At 41.9% G+C, this 17,101-nt stretch overlaps 1 protein-coding gene across 1 annotated transcript in view; it reads right to left on the bottom strand.

Annotated features, from left to right (window-relative positions):
• TTC21B (tetratricopeptide repeat domain 21B) overlaps positions 1-17,101 on the bottom strand; it is a 110,492-nt gene that overhangs the window by 76,899 nt on the left and 16,492 nt on the right. Inside the window, exons 7-9 of the mRNA XM_083153910.1 lie at positions 14,724-14,812; positions 12,900-12,994; positions 7,107-7,299 (exon numbers count right to left, since the gene is read on the bottom strand). Coding sequence (XP_083010036.1) covers positions 7,107-7,299; positions 12,900-12,994; positions 14,724-14,812 — 377 coding nt within the window. The remainder of the gene's footprint in view (positions 1-7,106; positions 7,300-12,899; positions 12,995-14,723; positions 14,813-17,101) is intronic.

The raw sequence follows: 17,101 nt of genomic DNA, 5'->3' as shown, positions 1-17,101 counted from the left end.
AACCCGGCTGTCGGTGTTTTGACAGTCGGGATCCGGATGTCGGGTGAATGCCTTTCGGGACCCCGTCCGGCACCCCTTATAACAGTCTATTAGCCGTTTCATCTACAAAGGCAAAACAGATACTGTAGATTTTTTGCAACATTTAAGTATATTTTTCTACGTTTTGCAACCCGCCCATTTACTAAGGCCAAAATTGCAGATTAATCACTCTTATATAAAAAGCATCTGACTTGCCTCCTTCATTGCTTGGTTACATTTCCTACCTGCCTTTAAGTCCCCTGAAATAGTGACACCTACTGTAGATCCCTCTCTTCCTCAGTCGTTTCCATTATAGTGACATTTATACTATATTTTGTCTTTGGATTTTTTGTCATAAACCTGTAATTGCCATGCTCCTGACCATTCCCCTATATTATCAATCATTTGTTTCATCCCTCCTGGTAGGTCTGGTCTGTTGCTTGTCTTTGTGTCATCTGCCTGGGGTACACCACTGGTAATATTTCCCACCTGTGAATGCACTCCATTTACTACAGCTCTCTGCTGTCTATCCTGCAACCAAGATCTTATCTATACTTATCTGACGTCCGCAGAACGTCCGCATGGCTGACCTAGCCGTGCGGACGTTCTCTCAGCAATACCATTAATACCCTCTGTGTGTGATTGTATTTCCAGTCCTTTTCAGGAGTAGCTGTACCATGCACAACTCAAGATTACCGCTGTACTACTTGTCAGCGGTACTGAGTGTGACGGCCAGTGCTCGCTAGCCTGCATCGCAGCGTGTGTCCCCTGTATAGGGAGAGCCTGCTGATAGCGGCAGCGGGGCACAGGACCAGCAACTCTAATGTTAAACTAATATGCTCGCTCACCAGTATGTTCGAAATGCTACAGTTACATTAGTTAGGCAGACGGCCATTTTGTAATTTTATTAGCCGATGCAACATGTGTAGCACTTAGTCCTGCAGCAACCTACTCCGTTTATGTATCTATAACCGCACTGTATCACCAACCTATCAATCTACCATACGGCATGTGTCTCTAGTTCTTATTAGTGTATCTGTACTGTAATGAGCTGTGACACTTATGCCGGTTAGATAAATATAACAGACATACCCTCACAGATTGTGGTTCAATAGAGGAGTATTTCATAATCTGCAGGATTCCCAATACAATCCACACCAATTATTAAACTGATACACCTCTCTCCTCTAGATGTGTTATCATCAATAAGAAGGAATTATGATTTGGGTCATATCTATACTATAAGATCACAGAACCCGCACGTGCTTTTTAAATCACACTGTATTCACTTGTGTTTATGTTACATGTTGTTTGTCATATTTCACAGATTTTAATGCATAACCAATAAAAGGTATATTTTAGATCTCTTTTTTTATAAATGGTGCACAAATATACACGATTGTATTCAGATATCAAGACAACAGGGGGCCAATATCAGTGAAATTACAAGTACCAATCTCCCAGTCTTGTGCAACAGATCTCCAACCTCTGACCTACACATTACTGAAATAATACAGCCAACCCAGTAGTCAAACAATAAAACCTGTTTTGTTTTGAAAGGATACAAGCAATACATAAAACACACATAATATGGGGGGGGGGGAGGGGGCTCTTTAACACATACAGATGTGAACTGCTACATTGTTGCTGCGTATAGTAGTTTAACGCAGCGGAATTGCAATGCAAATGAAGTGAATGCGCACACCAGCTCCAATTTACTTTTAAACGCCCAACTATGTCAATTCAGGCACATTGAAGCAAGGATGTAAGAGGAAACATCTGGGGATCAGCAGTGCTTTGTATATCACAGCTGTGGCTGTACTTAGCTTCTTCTTCCTGTTTAAGCCCACTCTCAGACTCCCATTGGCTAGTTTCACAGGAGACTGGCTGTGTGCTCACTTATACAGGAAGGAGAAATTAAGCTGATTGAGTTCAAGATTGGCTGTGAAACACACAGTTCTACCAATCTTCGGGATCAAGCAGCCATCACATATTGGGGGAGATTCTCTAAACTAAAAATGCGGTAAAAACCCCGTTATCAGGGTTTTTACTGCATTTTGGGATACTCAGCATCCCCCGCCGGGGCACCGCTAGTAAAAACTGGCGATGCCCAATAGAAGCCTATGGGCTTCTAACGCGACCCCCCACCGCCCCACACCGACCCCCCCTCACCTATGTCCAGGCAGCACAGAGCTGTGCTGCCCGGACCTGTCACCTCCTCCTCCCTGCACTATGATCCTCTTATGGGTGCAGGGAGGAGGAGAGACAGCCCCCCCTCTCCCCCGCCACAGCAGCAGCACAGTGCCGGGTAAGGGAGGGAGCCGCCGGGACCCGCTGACTCACCACAAAGGACAGCTCTTAACGCAAGAGCTGTCCTTTGCCATAATTATCGCATATGTTACAGCATATGCGATAATTATGTATGCGGTAGCCGGCAAGGATGTTAGAGCATACCCCCCATTATATCCAACATTAATAGTATGTTTATTTGTGCCCCCTCCACCTGCTATGTGTGCTCTTTGCTGGATCGCGCGGGCATATATACAGCCTAAATAAAAACAAATGTTTACAAAGTTTTCTTTGAACATATAGAAAAACACAATATAGTTCTGGATGTAGAACAGCCAGTAGCTGTGTAACTTGCAATTTAGTGGTCATTTAAGAACGCTAATGGTGTTTTACTTTAGAAAAAACAATTAAAAACAATTTGGCAAACTCACCAGTAAGTCATGTAGGATACAATGCCTATCAGCATGAGCAATTGCTCTGCTCTAGTTCTCCACTGAAGACTTTAAGTGCCTGGTTTAGACCCACTTGCAGCCTAGCAAACAGGTCAGCGCTGCCGCGTCAAATTCTTTTATATACACTATTAGCCATTTAGGGCCTGATTCATGTTGGTATATAAAGAAAAAGAGCAAGCAACTGGGTAAAACCATGCTGTACTGCAGGTGGGGCAGATGTAACGTGCATCAAGAGTTAGACTTGGGTGGTGTGTGTGCAAACTGAAATCTATATTGCATGTAAAAATAAAGCTGCACAGAAAAAACGATTACCCACCCAATCTCTCTGCCCATGTTGCCACTGACCTATCTGCAGTGAAGCATGGTTTTGCTCAGTTGCTTGCATTTTTACTTTATATACAAACATGAATCAGGCCCTTAGAACACTATTCGTATCTGGCTTGTTGGAGGATAGAGCGAGGTGGGATGAGGCGCGCAGACTATGGACTGACTATCTGCTAGATAAGTCTAAGCGCAGACTCCTCTTTTCTGCACATTCTAGATATTCCCAATCAGACACAAGTGGTAGTTACCTGGCGTATCTTGCCTGAGATGAGAGGACGATGAACTCTGTTCAAAAGATTTGAGATCCTGGGGGAGCGGAATATTACACCACCTCTGAGATTGGTCAGACTTTCATGTCTTTCTATTCCTCTCGAGCAACATACACCACAAGCCAACTAAAGCAATATCTTTCACAAATTAGTATACCTACTCTCTCCCAGCGGTCTGTGGATCTCTTGGAGGCGGACCTAAGGACCTCTGAGATTAAGGCTGCCATTGCCTCCTTTCCTAATAAGAAAGCCCCTGGAAGCGATGGCATCCCGATAGAGGTGTATAAAAAGTATAAAGATTACTTCATACCCTACCTCCTCCAACTATATAATGACCTTAAATGGGCTGATAGCCTCCCTCCATCTATGTCAGAGGCAGTTATTGTAGTGATCCCAAAACCTGGAAAGGACCCCAGTCTCCCAGATTCTTATCGCCCCATCTCACTCCTCACGACAGATGTGAAAATACTGGCAAAAATGTTGGCGGTTAGGCTCAACGCGGTAGTCACTTCTGTTATACATGACGACCAATCCGGCTTTATGCCGGGTTGTTCTACTAGGCGAAATCTAGGCGACTCTTCTGTCACTTATAGGGGGGCATGGACTGTGGGTCGGGGGCAGTGGTAGTGTCACTTGACGCTGCCAAGGCCTTCGACTCCGTAGAGTGGGGTTACTTATATGAGGTCTTACGCTGCTTCGCCTTTGGTCCCAACTTTATTAACTGGGTACGTCTCCTTTACTCTTCCCCGATGGCTCGTATATCAGTTAATGGCTATGTGACTTCTGCATTCCCACTCGCTAAAGGGACTAGGCAGGGTTGCCCCCTTTCCCCTACCCTCTTCGGCCTTGCCATTGAGCCACTCGCCATCACTCTCCACACCTCTTCGATGGTCCGGGGTATTCCCCTTGGCGGCCAAGTAGACGTGTTGTCGCCCTATACGCTGACGACACCCTCCTATTTCTTAATGACGCCGAAGCCTCCCTGGAGGCGGTATTGCAGATTGTGGAGTCGTTTGGCCCATTCTCAGGCCTCCTGATAAATTGGGGAAAATCAAGCATTCTACCTCTCTTGGGTATAATCCCAAATGCACTAACCCCCTCATCACGACTTCAATGGGTCCTTAAATTTAAATATCTAGGAGTATGGATCACCCCTAATGTGACAGATTTTGTATCCCTCAATATTGACTCGGTCACTACTGAATTTAAGGGACGCATCCACCAATGGAAGAAGCTCCCTCTGATTGTTATGGGACGAGCCAATCTAATAAAAATGACAATCCTTCCTAAATACTTATATCTGCTTCAGCATTCCCCAAGTTACATACCTAAACATGTCTTCACGGGCATAAACAGCCTACTCTCATCCTTTATATGGGGGAGTAGACCACCTAGAATAGCCCTAAAAACATTATTCAAACCTAGAATAGACGGAGGGCTAGGCCTACCAAACTTCCGTGCCTATTATATAGCGGCTCGATTGATGCATTTATCGGACTGGATCTTGGGTCGCTGAGTGTCTACCTTTGAGTGCTCCTATGCCGAGTGTGTGGGGTCCCGCCTCTCTCCTATTCAATTTCTTCTCTCCTTTCCGTATAATCCCACTCTTTCTCCCCTTTTCAGACAGGCTCTGTTGGTGTGGCGTCAGGCCCATAGGCTATGGAGCTGGGAAGGCATGGACAGCGAGACCCCCTTATGGTACAACAAGACATACCTAGAGTTCAGACAGCTCTCTTCGGATGGTTTTTGGTTTGGGGTGGGTCTTACATCTATTTCCCAATTATTTATGGAAGGATCCCTTAAAATGTTTCAACAGCTGTCTGTAGAACTCCAACTGTCAAACAAGCTCTTCTTCCGATATTTACAGCTTCGCCATGTGGTCCGGGCTCAGTTCTCGGGCTCCACTCCCTCCACTTCTGACTCCCCAATTAAAACTCTCCTCAAAAATTTGACCACGAAACGCCAAATCTCTACTCTTTATAACAGTCTTAACAGTCAGATAGATATACATAGCCTTGATTCTCTTAAAGCAGGGGTAGCCAAACCGGTCCTCGAGATCTACCAACGGTCCATGTTTTCCAGATCACCTAGCTAGTGCACAGCTGTAGTTAATACTAATGGTTACATTTTCAAACCTGCTGCATTTATTACTACTATAGATCCACAGGTTGCCTGGAAAACATGCACCGTTGGTAGATCTTGAGGACAGATTTGGCCACCCCTGTCTTAAAGCCAAATGGGAATCTAACATTGGGGTCTTGGATGGGGAGCAGTGGAGTCAGATCCTGGGCTCAGTCAAATTCACCACCCCCTGCCTTAGATACCAACAAATCTCATTTTATATATTGCATAGGGCCTACCACTCCCCTGTGTCTATGTGTAAGGCGGGAATCAGATCAGACGACAGGTGCCCTAGATGTGGCACATGTTATGGTCTTGCCCGCAGATACATGCTTTCTGGGAAGCGGTCTGGACTGATATAACAATTACTGAGCCCTCTGTCCCCCATATCGACCCTAAGTACTGCATATTTGCTCTTGATCTAGAAGAAACTCTCTCACCCGCAATCTACAAATACGTCTTATGCTTAACCTCCTTAGCCAAAGTCCTTATTGCTAGGAAATGGTTTGATATTACAAACCCAAACATATACAATTGGAGAGCTCTCGTGAATGAGGTGGTGGGACACGAGAGATTTACCTACAGGTCCAGAGGTTCGCTCGCCCCCTATTTAAACAAATGGAGCAGGTGGACCTCTTCTAGGTTTGCCTCAGCTGTCGACATTTAGCAGAATCTGTCTACTCACCAACTCCAAACTGGAAGTGCCCTATAGCTCAATATGCCATCTACTATGACTGTGCAACATGCCCGTTTAGCTTTCTCCATTTATACTCATGCCTTTCTGCCATTATCTCTTTATCAGTTAGTTCCCTCAAGCTAATTGCCTTTGCCGGGGGGGGAGGGGGGGTGGGTTTCTGTTTCTTAGTTTTATAAGTTGTAAATTTAAATATAAACTTTTCGTATCTCCATAGCATAATCTGCATAATAGTGCAATCTATCTACAGTCTTTGTCTCCTTAATAACCACGATCACGACATCAGTTTTGAAAAGCACTGTATGCTTTATTCAACACCACAACCTGCAGTTATTTGTAATACATTGTAATTTGACCGTAATGTTTGATTATGCTTGTACAACTTCATTTCTAAATAAAAAATTACTGAATAAAAAAAAATAAAAAAGAACACTATTCGTGCATTAAGAGGCAAATTTTGTCAGAAAACATTCGGGTATTGATACTGGTGGCAGAGCCATATGGAGCAAAAAGAACAGATGTACGAGGACACATTATTACATTATGCCATAAAGTAATCTACTCAGGTGGAGTAACGCGTTTATCCCAGTGGTTGTAACAGATAAGCCATGCACTCCAGTCACCTACTACCAAAAGCCTTTTTAAACCACACAGTAATATTGCTGATGCCCCATCATCTGTGAACATCTCAACCCTGAAATTGGAAAGTTCACAAATAGGGCTGTCAACAAATCTACTTTGTGACTGGGAGAAATACCACTGACCCATCTGTAATACAGAATAAGTTAAATCCACCTAAGACTTGTAATTGTTAATGAATGTTTCCTCTATTCCTATTGGTAAGTATTATGTGCCTTGGGGTCATACTGAGAGGTAAGGAAAATGGCTGTTTCAAAAAGTAGTCAAACCAAATATCAACATTACATTATTGTTACTTACCAGTAAGTGCAGGCACATTGGACTCGTCGAGAGTCATTGCGGTTTTGTAACATTTTAAAGCTTCCTTTACCCGACCTTGTAGAACAAACTGATAACCAAGCTCGGTGGCAATGGTTGCATTTTGGGGAGCCAAACTAGCAGCACGTTCCACCAATGTTTGGGTTTGTTGAAGGATACGCTGGTTGCGTTCACACTAAGGGGCAAAAATAAAAAAATAACATCCATTCATAGTATATATATATATATGTGTGTGTGTGTGTATGTATGTTAATTACATTCTGATCTGATTTCAATCGCCCACTACCCACCCTTCATGTTACACCCTAATACCAGCCACACTGTACTGTATGTCACATTGGTCAATGAATTAGTCTAAGGAGGCATAGTTCTACATCCTCTTTCTAATGCATTTACCTATGTACCCTAAGACTACTGAAACTGGGTTTATTTTTTAAAATGAATGGATGTCGTCACTGGAAATTCCTCGCGTGGCGGAGACCTCAATGTGGGCTACATGCAAACACAAATAAATGCATTTACACCTCTTACATTGCAATATGGTTTGCCCAAAAGCAAAAATAATAATAATAAAATTATATATATATATATATATATATATATATATATATATATATATATATATATATATATATATATATATATATATATATATATATATATATATATATATATATATATATATATATATATATTGTCCAAAGAGCGGGTGGCACTCTGCTGCAATAATAACGTAGTCGACACAAGGTCTGTAGTCAACGTTTCAGTGATCTGGTCACTTTTATCAAGACATGTCTTGATAAAAGATACCAGATAACTGAAACGTGGACATATATGCACATTTCTTTTGGAGGGGCACCTGCACAGCTGTTTAAGTACGGGAGTGCCAGTCATTTGGATATATATATATATATATATATATATATATATATATATATATATATATATATATATATATATATATATATATATATATGTAGGGGAAATTCATCTTGTGCCCGGCACCTACAATTCTTTCCATGATTTTGGATTCATGCTACAGGCCATTTGATCCTCCTGGATGGACAACAGTTGTTTTTCACTCTACTGGCTATTTTTGTTTTGTTTTTTTGTTTTTTGGTTGTGATTTTTTCGATATTTTTGACTTTTGATTTTTCTCTTATATTTTTTCTATTTTCTTATATAATTTTTTGTGTACATGTCCTGAGGGTCCTGGCTTGCTGTCTACAACCGTGTGATATTTGTTTATATACATATATATACTTGTGTGTACGATTGGTATTTCTAGTACTGGTGTGATATTCCTGATATGTCTCAAAGCACACCCTCTCACATATTGGATGAGGCGTTATATCACCAGGTTGAAAACAATGTGGTGTCTCTAACTGATGATGATGCTGAGAAAGTACTTTTCAATGCTGCTGAATTTTCAAAACTACCTGATGATACACCTACTGATTTATATTTCAGATTACATAAATTAAAGAAACGGGAGGTCGAATTAACCCTCCACGGGCAGTTTTTGTCTGAATATTTCAGAAATCGTAAAATACCAAGGGGTTTCAGGGTAGCAAACACCCCTACCATCGGGCGTAATAACCTAGCGTTTTGCGCTAGATGGTGTGGGGTGTTAAACAAATGCGCCCTGGACCTAATGGTTCTTGTTATTGAAGAAGTGGGAATAGAATTAAACAAAATAAGATCTGAGATTGAAGAGTTTAATTCCACACACCTGGCAGCATTATTATCTGACAAGAAGAATAAATGGACTGATAAGTTGAAGGAACAGATAGGAGCATTTGAGAGAGAATTGGTAGCGTTCAAGAGACGCAAGTTGGCCACAGTAAATAACGACTATAGCACACATCAAGTCTACAGGTGGCTTAAGGGTGAGTCTGGCCCCAACAGGAACCGCTTTAGGCAAAACCGATTTAAACAACAATATTCCTCCACGTCAGCATCTAACTCTGAGTCAGAGAGAGGGGAGGGTAACCAGAGATTCCCCAAGCCCCCTACTGGGTCTTTTTCCCGGGATACCCGATCAAAAATCGGAGTGACGTCGGGGGAAGACCCCGATACCCCTCAAGAAGGGGCGGGTACAACCAGAAGAAGAAGGGGCAGGAATCGCAAATAGTGGATTCTGTAATTAATCTTTCCAGCCACCATTTGACAGCTAGTGAAACCAAAGTTCTGTCATTTGGTTTCTCATTTGTTCCTACTTGTGACCATCAACCTTTTCAGTCCAACATTGATCACTATAAGTTTGGGCGCAAGCTCAGACTTAGGGAATTTTTTAATAACAAGGAGACCAGCATTGAGATGCCCTTGTTCAAACAGCCTAGCATGTTTGACCCCCCTAATGCCAACCCGAGCCTCAAAACATTCATGAGACTCACTGATTGCTCAAAGGATTTGTCACCCTTACAGCCACACTACCACAATCTACAAGTAGCTGAACGTGAGGCACTCAAGTCCTTGATGGCCAACGACTCCCTGGTCTTTAGACAGGCCGACAAAGGGGGTGCGTTGGTCATCCAGGATTGGGTGGATTACGATAAAGAAATCCGACGACAACTTGGTGACACTTTGGTTTATCAGTGTTTGCCAGGTGACCCCGGACTTAAGATTAAAAAAGAGGTGGACAAAGTGTTGGATTTGGCGTTTGGGGCAAGATGGATTGATGAAAATGTATGTGGCTTTCTTAAAGTTGATTACCCTATCTGTCCATTTTTATATACCATGCCGAAGATCCACAAAAGCTTGACGGATCCTCCTGGCCGACCCATTATATCGGCCAGAGGATCCGTCTTGCAGCCCTTGGCAAGGTTTGTGGACTATCATTTACAGCCCTATGTTGTGAAGACTCCAAGTTATTTGAGAGATACAGGTGACCTTTTAGAGAGTCTGACTAAGATCTCAGATATACCATCAGGAGCCATACTTGTAACGATGGATGTGGCTTCCCTCTATACCGTGATCCCTCATGAGACAGGTTTAGAGGTGATCAGACAGACACTACAGGATACCACACGGGTGGGCCCTCCTACTGAATTTCTGGTGGAGCTCACCTCTTTGGTCCTGACCAGAAACTACTTTATGTATGGAGATAAATTCTTCATACAAAAAACGGGCACGGCTATGGGGTCTAATTTGGCCCCAGCCTATGCCAATCTTTATATGGCATGCTATGAGAAGCTACATATTTTTCCCAGATTTGGTATAAATATCTTCTACTACCGTCGATACATTGACGATGTTTTTTTGATTTGGTTGGGCAGTGAGCAGGACCTGAAGGACATGCTTTTTTGTTTGAATAGCCTAGAGACGCCAATCCGCTTCACGTTTTCTTTTAGTTCTTTGGAAATTAATTTTTTAGATGTTACACTCTTTAGAGCTGATCATGGCTTGGGAACGAGACTGTACCGTAAGGATACTGATAGAAATGCATTGCTTCATGCAACTAGCCATCATCCGCCACACCTTAAGGAGAACCTCCCAGTGTCCCAATTCCTGAGGGTTCTTAGGAATAATACAGATTTAACTACGACTGAAGAACAAATTGTTGAAATGCACTCTCGCTTTAAAGAACGTGGGTATTCAGACGCCACTCTTTCCCGGTGCCTCACCAAGGCAAGGTCCAAACTAACTGCAGACCAGACGATATCTTCATCCCCTGATGTTAGACCAAGAATGATCTATGCTAACACCTACGATACTGGTGCGCACAAGAAGAAGCAGAAACTGACGAAATTTTGGCCAATAATTGCCACGGATCCTGCTTTTTCAGGGGTCAGCAAAGTCCCCCCTATGTGTGCTTACAGAAGAGGACGGAACCTCAAAGACCTGCTGATGAGACCACTAAGTCAACCTACAAAAACGCCAGGCACCTGGATCCCACAGGCTCGTAAAGGTTGCTTAAAATGCAGTGATTGCACAACATGTAGGTCTCTAATGACAGGTTCCTCTTTTGCTCACCCACACAGTGGGAAGAAAATCCCTATCAAACATCGTCTCCACTGCAGGATGGACTACGTAATTTACATTTTAATCTGTCCATGTGGCCTGTATTACGTAGGCCTGACCAAACGTAATTTTAGGGACAGAATGGCGAACCACCGCGCTTCAATTAGGGCGGCTTTAGAAACTAAGACATCGGATAAGCCTGTTGCGAAGCATTTCGCCAAAGTCGGTCACAGTGTGGCCAGTCTCCGGTGCATGCTGATTGATCACATCCCAAAACCTGTAAGGGGAGGGGATAGAGACACGATGCTCAAGAAAAGAGAATCGAAGTGGATCTTCGAACTGGATACCCTTGCACCTAAGGGACTTAATGAAACAAATCCACTATCTATCTTTTTGAGATGAAATGACCCATTACCTTTTTCCTGTTTTTTCAGTTTTATGATTAAGTTTCTCATTTTTCTCAGTTCGGATTTTTTGCTTTTTTGAAGCAAGGGTTGGTGTCTCTAGGCTGTTCTTGTTTGTTTATTTTGTTTATTTAGTTTATTTTTATGTTATATTTTTGGTGTGTATAGATATGATGTTCAGCGAGCCATATTGCTCCCATACGTATGATAAAGATATAATTATATGCATATGTATTATATTTCTAATACCTGAACAGAATCAACTCTTTTTTTAAAAAATATATAAAACTATAAAAATATCTAAAACCATAAAATTAAAATTTTGGCTTTATATGGCCATTTGTATATACTTTATTTACTTTTTATGTTTATGTTTATTATTTGCCAGTACTAGTGATCCTCACCTGGGCTGCTTTATATGTCCTGTACACTTAGCGCTTGATTTAATAAATATATTCCGTCATTGTGACTACTTTGCGGTCACCTGATGGACACAACGGTAGAGTGACAAAAGGGTTACTATGACAACGCGCTAATGCTTTTCTATACACTAACCGGATGCAGTATAAGATGCGTTAGCCTGTTGCCTAGCTACAACTGACACGCAACACCTTCCGCTGCTGGCATGGATGGAACGCAGGGGACACTTCCGGTGAAGCGGTGGTTCCCAGCCTTCTTTTCCTTATTTCGCGCGGCTGGTGGAACGCAAAACGTCACATCCGCCGGCGCGGTGGAACGCACTAGTGACTTCCGGTCGGACGTATTAAGCAGTAACGTTATGAATTTGGACCTTTTGCACTCGCTGTTTTTGTTCTATATTTACCACGATGCCCATATACCTTTTGGGATCGTTTTGAGTGACACATATATAGTATTTTTGGTGTTTTTATCCGCAGTGGTGTACAACCAGGAAGTGATGACATCACTTCCGGGATTTAGGTATATAAACTGGCCCGGTGAGGCTATACAATTGTATCCTCTCTGGAGGATGGATACCAGGTTGCCTGTGCTGAATATGAACTTGACCCTACCTGTTGTATTTATTCCTGATGACGGTCTATACTAGATCGAAACGTTACGTTACGTCGGATGTATCTACAATAAATTGATGTTGCTGATTAAGACCTTGGTGAGTGCCCATTTCTTCATTATATATATATATATATATATATATATATATATATATATATATATATATATATATATATATATATATATATATATATATATATATATATATATATATATATATATATATATATTTTTTTTTTTTTAATTACTTTTTTTTTTTTTGGTACCAGACTCAAAAAACAGGACAGAACCAAGACCATTATACTATCAAACTCTGTCATTCTATTTTCAGACCAATAAAAAAACAATGCCACTTTTCCACATGCACATAACTTACCATCCTGCTAAAGGCTAATGACATGCTATAGTACAGATGAGGATTGTGTGGTTCAAACTGGTCCAAAGAATTTATCAAATCCCCCAGTTTAGAGACTGCCTAGAGTAGAAAGAGTACATTAGATGCAATAAAATACATATAAATACATATGTAATGGGTTAATCCATGTCCGTTCAACCGGGAGTGTATACCACTGATTTCAGATTTTTCCTAAAATTTTTTTAGTAAAAGAGGATGTCAAAAAAATCAATTTCTGCCCAATTTCTCAGCTGTCTGACAATTAATTTATTAACCATTTGAGTGCCAACATTTCTGTGAGAGATATTCAAAATATCACCTAAAAAAGCCAGGGTCTCTCACATTTGTTATATAAATTCAAAAAATGTTGTATTAAAAAAAAAAAAAAGATTGTGTGCCAAATAAAAGGTAAGCATTACAGGACATTATGACCAATAAAAATGTTTGCTTGGCAATTTTTACAACATTTTGACAAATTCACTCGGCACTCAAAGGGGGGTAAGCAATGTGCTGCCGCTATTTCCGACGTGGGAAATAGCGGCAGCTCCCTATTCAATGCTATCTTTAGCGACAGCATTGAAGCGGGATCACGGCATAACAGGCCCGACTTTAGAAGCCCGTCTGGCCTGTTCTGCAGAGAACAGACATGGATTGTCGCGATCCTGGACGCAGATCGCGGAGCGGCAGGTGGGACATTGAATCCCGCCTGTCGTTCTGCGGTCGATCAGACCGCAAACGGGCCAGGATCACGGCTGTCGGCAGGGATCGACAGCAGTGATCCCGGATTGCATATCCCCCTAAGAGTTAAAAATAGATTTTTCAATGTATTCAATTATTTACTAATCACGGCTTCTTTTGCCACTTTATTAGAAGTATCATGGGTGTTTATTGAGGAATCACCCAGAAAACTTGACCCTAAGGTAACTTTTCCTCCCGAATCTAACCAAATTTCTTTATCTGCCTTACATTAAACGTTATGGCAAAAAGCATGTTTTTCGACAAATTAAAAACACTGGGTTAAATAGACATTAATATAAATTAATTTATTTAGGTGCTTAACGAGGTACACATTACTACAGGTCGAGACTCCCTTATCCGTATATTCCAAAAAACAAAATATTCAGAAAACCGTGGTTTTTCTGAATATTTCGTGTTTTTTGGGGTTCTCTTTACCCCCACAGCCTCTTTTTTCATAATGACCTTGTCCCCCGGTGTCCTTGGCGGCCTTCGGAATCCTCTTCAGCGGCATCTTCGGTCCATGGGGTGCATTGTGCAAGTGCACCGGTGACTTCACTGGCACGCATTTGCCGAATGCCCCCCTGGGACCGGGGATGCCGCTGAAGAGGATTCCGAACGCCGTCATGGAAGCCAGAGGACACCGTGGACATCGGAGGACCATCGGGGCAACTGCAGGGGACCAGGTAAGTATGAAAAAAAAAAAAATCCAAATTCCATAAAAATCCCTTATGGTCCTGAGCATTTTGGATAAGGGATACTCAACTTGTACCACTTTAGAAGTAGTCAGGCCCGTTCGGTCGAGAATGGCGGTGGATTGTCGAGCTCCCGGACGCAGCTCGACAATCCATGGCCACTTCTCGCGGCCACGCCCCCTTTTCGGTCTCCGGCAGGCGTGAGATTGAATCCCGTCTGCCGATTCACATTGAGCCGGCATAGAATGGGACAGGGTCACGGCTGTCGGGCCAGCCCGACAGTCGTGACCCCTGGTTTGAATATCCCCCAAAATCTGTATTTCGAAGGAAAAAAAAAAAAAAAAACAGAACAAAACAAAAAAAACAAAAAAAACACATGCCTCATGAACATTCCCCTCCCTGCACAGGTAATGGAGAGCGAGAATCCTTATGGCTTCCAGGTTATGGCTGTCCTTCCGTAGTAATCTGTAATTGAATAATGAATTTAACAGTATTATATATAGCGCATCTAAAAAATGTAAATTCTATGTGGATTCTAGCAAATTTAGAATATTGAGTCTCAAATGGATATGCAGTCAGAAAGTCTGTCAGCACAGACAGAATGACAGTACCAAGAATATTGATAATGTCATAATGCTGATATTTCCGTTACTAGTTAGACAATGTTGACATTAAATAAGTGTTGACATGCTGAATGCCGGCATGGTTAATGGCAACATTACGAAAATGTCGACCTGTTCATTCCAATATAACTAACCACACCTAACAAACGAATTTGCAGAATGGGACATGATATCTGTAACATAATACAAAGTAATTTGAGCCTAGGCGCCTTTTTACAGAGTGGGGGAAATTCAATTGTTATCGCTGCCCGATCTTCCTTATAAAGTGACTGGAGTTTGTAGAGTGATAATCAATTGATGGTTGATATTGTGCCCATAATAATGGGGTTTAGCTGCATAGATCGCCTTAACCCAACAAAACTAATGACTAGGACGTGAAAAGTCCCGTATGAGCACTAAAATGGGTCACTTTTCAGCCCTGGGGGCAGCGACCTGAAATGCCTGATGCTGGCAGCTGATCACACCTGCATGAAGCTACAATTGAATTGCTCTGTGTTGGATGCCATCTGCTGGTTTCCTGGTGAGCATACAATTGAATTCTCCTGTTTAATTTATTTTGTTTTTTTACACACACAAGGGCTTGTTCATAGTGAACTTTGCAAGGGGTACAATTCTATACCCTGCCTGGCTTCATAATTACTTATCCCAAGCATGTCCCCTCTTAAACGCATATATTGTTGGCCAATGCCCTGGTGGCAAAGCGTGAATGAAAATATAAAGATTGTGCCAATGCCCAAATCTATTTGCAATACAAAAATGTCGGTACTTCTTTACTTTCACGGCGCCACTCTAGATAGGACAGATAGGATACTAGATAGGATACGATTTGTATGCGATTTGACATAAGATATCGCATAAGATATAGGATAGGACAGATAGGATACGATTTGTATGCGATTTGACATAAGATATCGCATAAGATATAGGATAAGATTTACTATCCATTTCATTACCCCACTATCCACTAGGGCGTGGAGTGAGAATAGAATAGTGTGGCGAGCGCAGTGAGCCACCGAGCCCGAAGCGTGGCGAGCGCAGCGAGCCCCGCGAGGGGACACGGATGTGGTTTGAAAGCAAGTCCCCAATATCGCATGCCATTTGCATGCAATTCCATAAAATACATTCCGTGTCCGCTCGCCACGCTTCGGGCTCGGTGGCTCGCTGCGCTCGCCACACTATTCTATTCTCACTCCACGCCCTAGTGGATAGTGGGGTAATGAAATGGATAGTAAATCTTATCCTATATCTTATGCGATATCTTATGTCAAATCGCATACAAATCGTATCCTATCTAGTATCCTATCTGTCCTATCTGTCCTATCTAGTGGCGCCGTGAAAGTAAAGAAGTACCAAAATGTCTTCTCTACTCTCTGCAAAATACACACTGTCAAAAGAAAATAAATCACTGACTAGACTGTACTGTGCATAGATATTCCTAGCGCAAAGCATAAAACACATTCCTGTTCAAAACAACTTATTTATCTTTATCTCTCAATGACATACTGTGAGTGCATTGTCTGTGGGTGTGTGATATATTGCAGAAGAGTTTCAAGCAGCCCCCAACCGAGCAGGATAAATGTCCATTATAAGCAAAAGATTAATGCATTCAAGCACTAGAGGTCTGAAGTGTACTGCAGAGTAATTTTATTCCCAACTAAGAGCATATTGACTCATCATTAACAAACACTGCTGTATCTGTCAAACTGACCTGAGAAGCAACAAGTCGCAAGTGCAAAGTGTATTGAAGGGAAGAAAATACAGATTTATAAATTACAGAAATTGGTATATGCTGCAATATATAAGAAATTGTTATAACTAGATAAAGGATGTCACCACTGAATGTACTGTGGTCTCTTTTTTGTTTTTTTACTTATTTATTATTTATTTACAGTTTCTTATATAGCGCACACATATTCCGTGGCGCTGTACAGAGAATATTTGAACATTCACATCAGTCCCTGCCCCAGTGGAGCTTACACTCTATATTCCCTATCGTATGTAAACGCACACACAGACATTCTAGGGTTAATTTTGTTAGGAGCCAATTGGCCTACCAGTATATTTTTGGATTGTGGGAGGAAACCAGAGTACCCGGAGGAAACCCAGGCAAGCACGGGGAGAATATACAAAC

This window comes from Crinia signifera, chromosome 7 (genome assembly GCF_055691185.1).
Source record: "Crinia signifera chromosome 7, ASM5569118v1, whole genome shotgun sequence".
NCBI classification, from domain to species: domain Eukaryota; kingdom Metazoa; phylum Chordata; class Amphibia; order Anura; family Myobatrachidae; genus Crinia; species Crinia signifera.
Note: the sequence above shows the minus strand (reverse complement) of the source record. Positions and strands in the feature narration are given on the sequence as shown.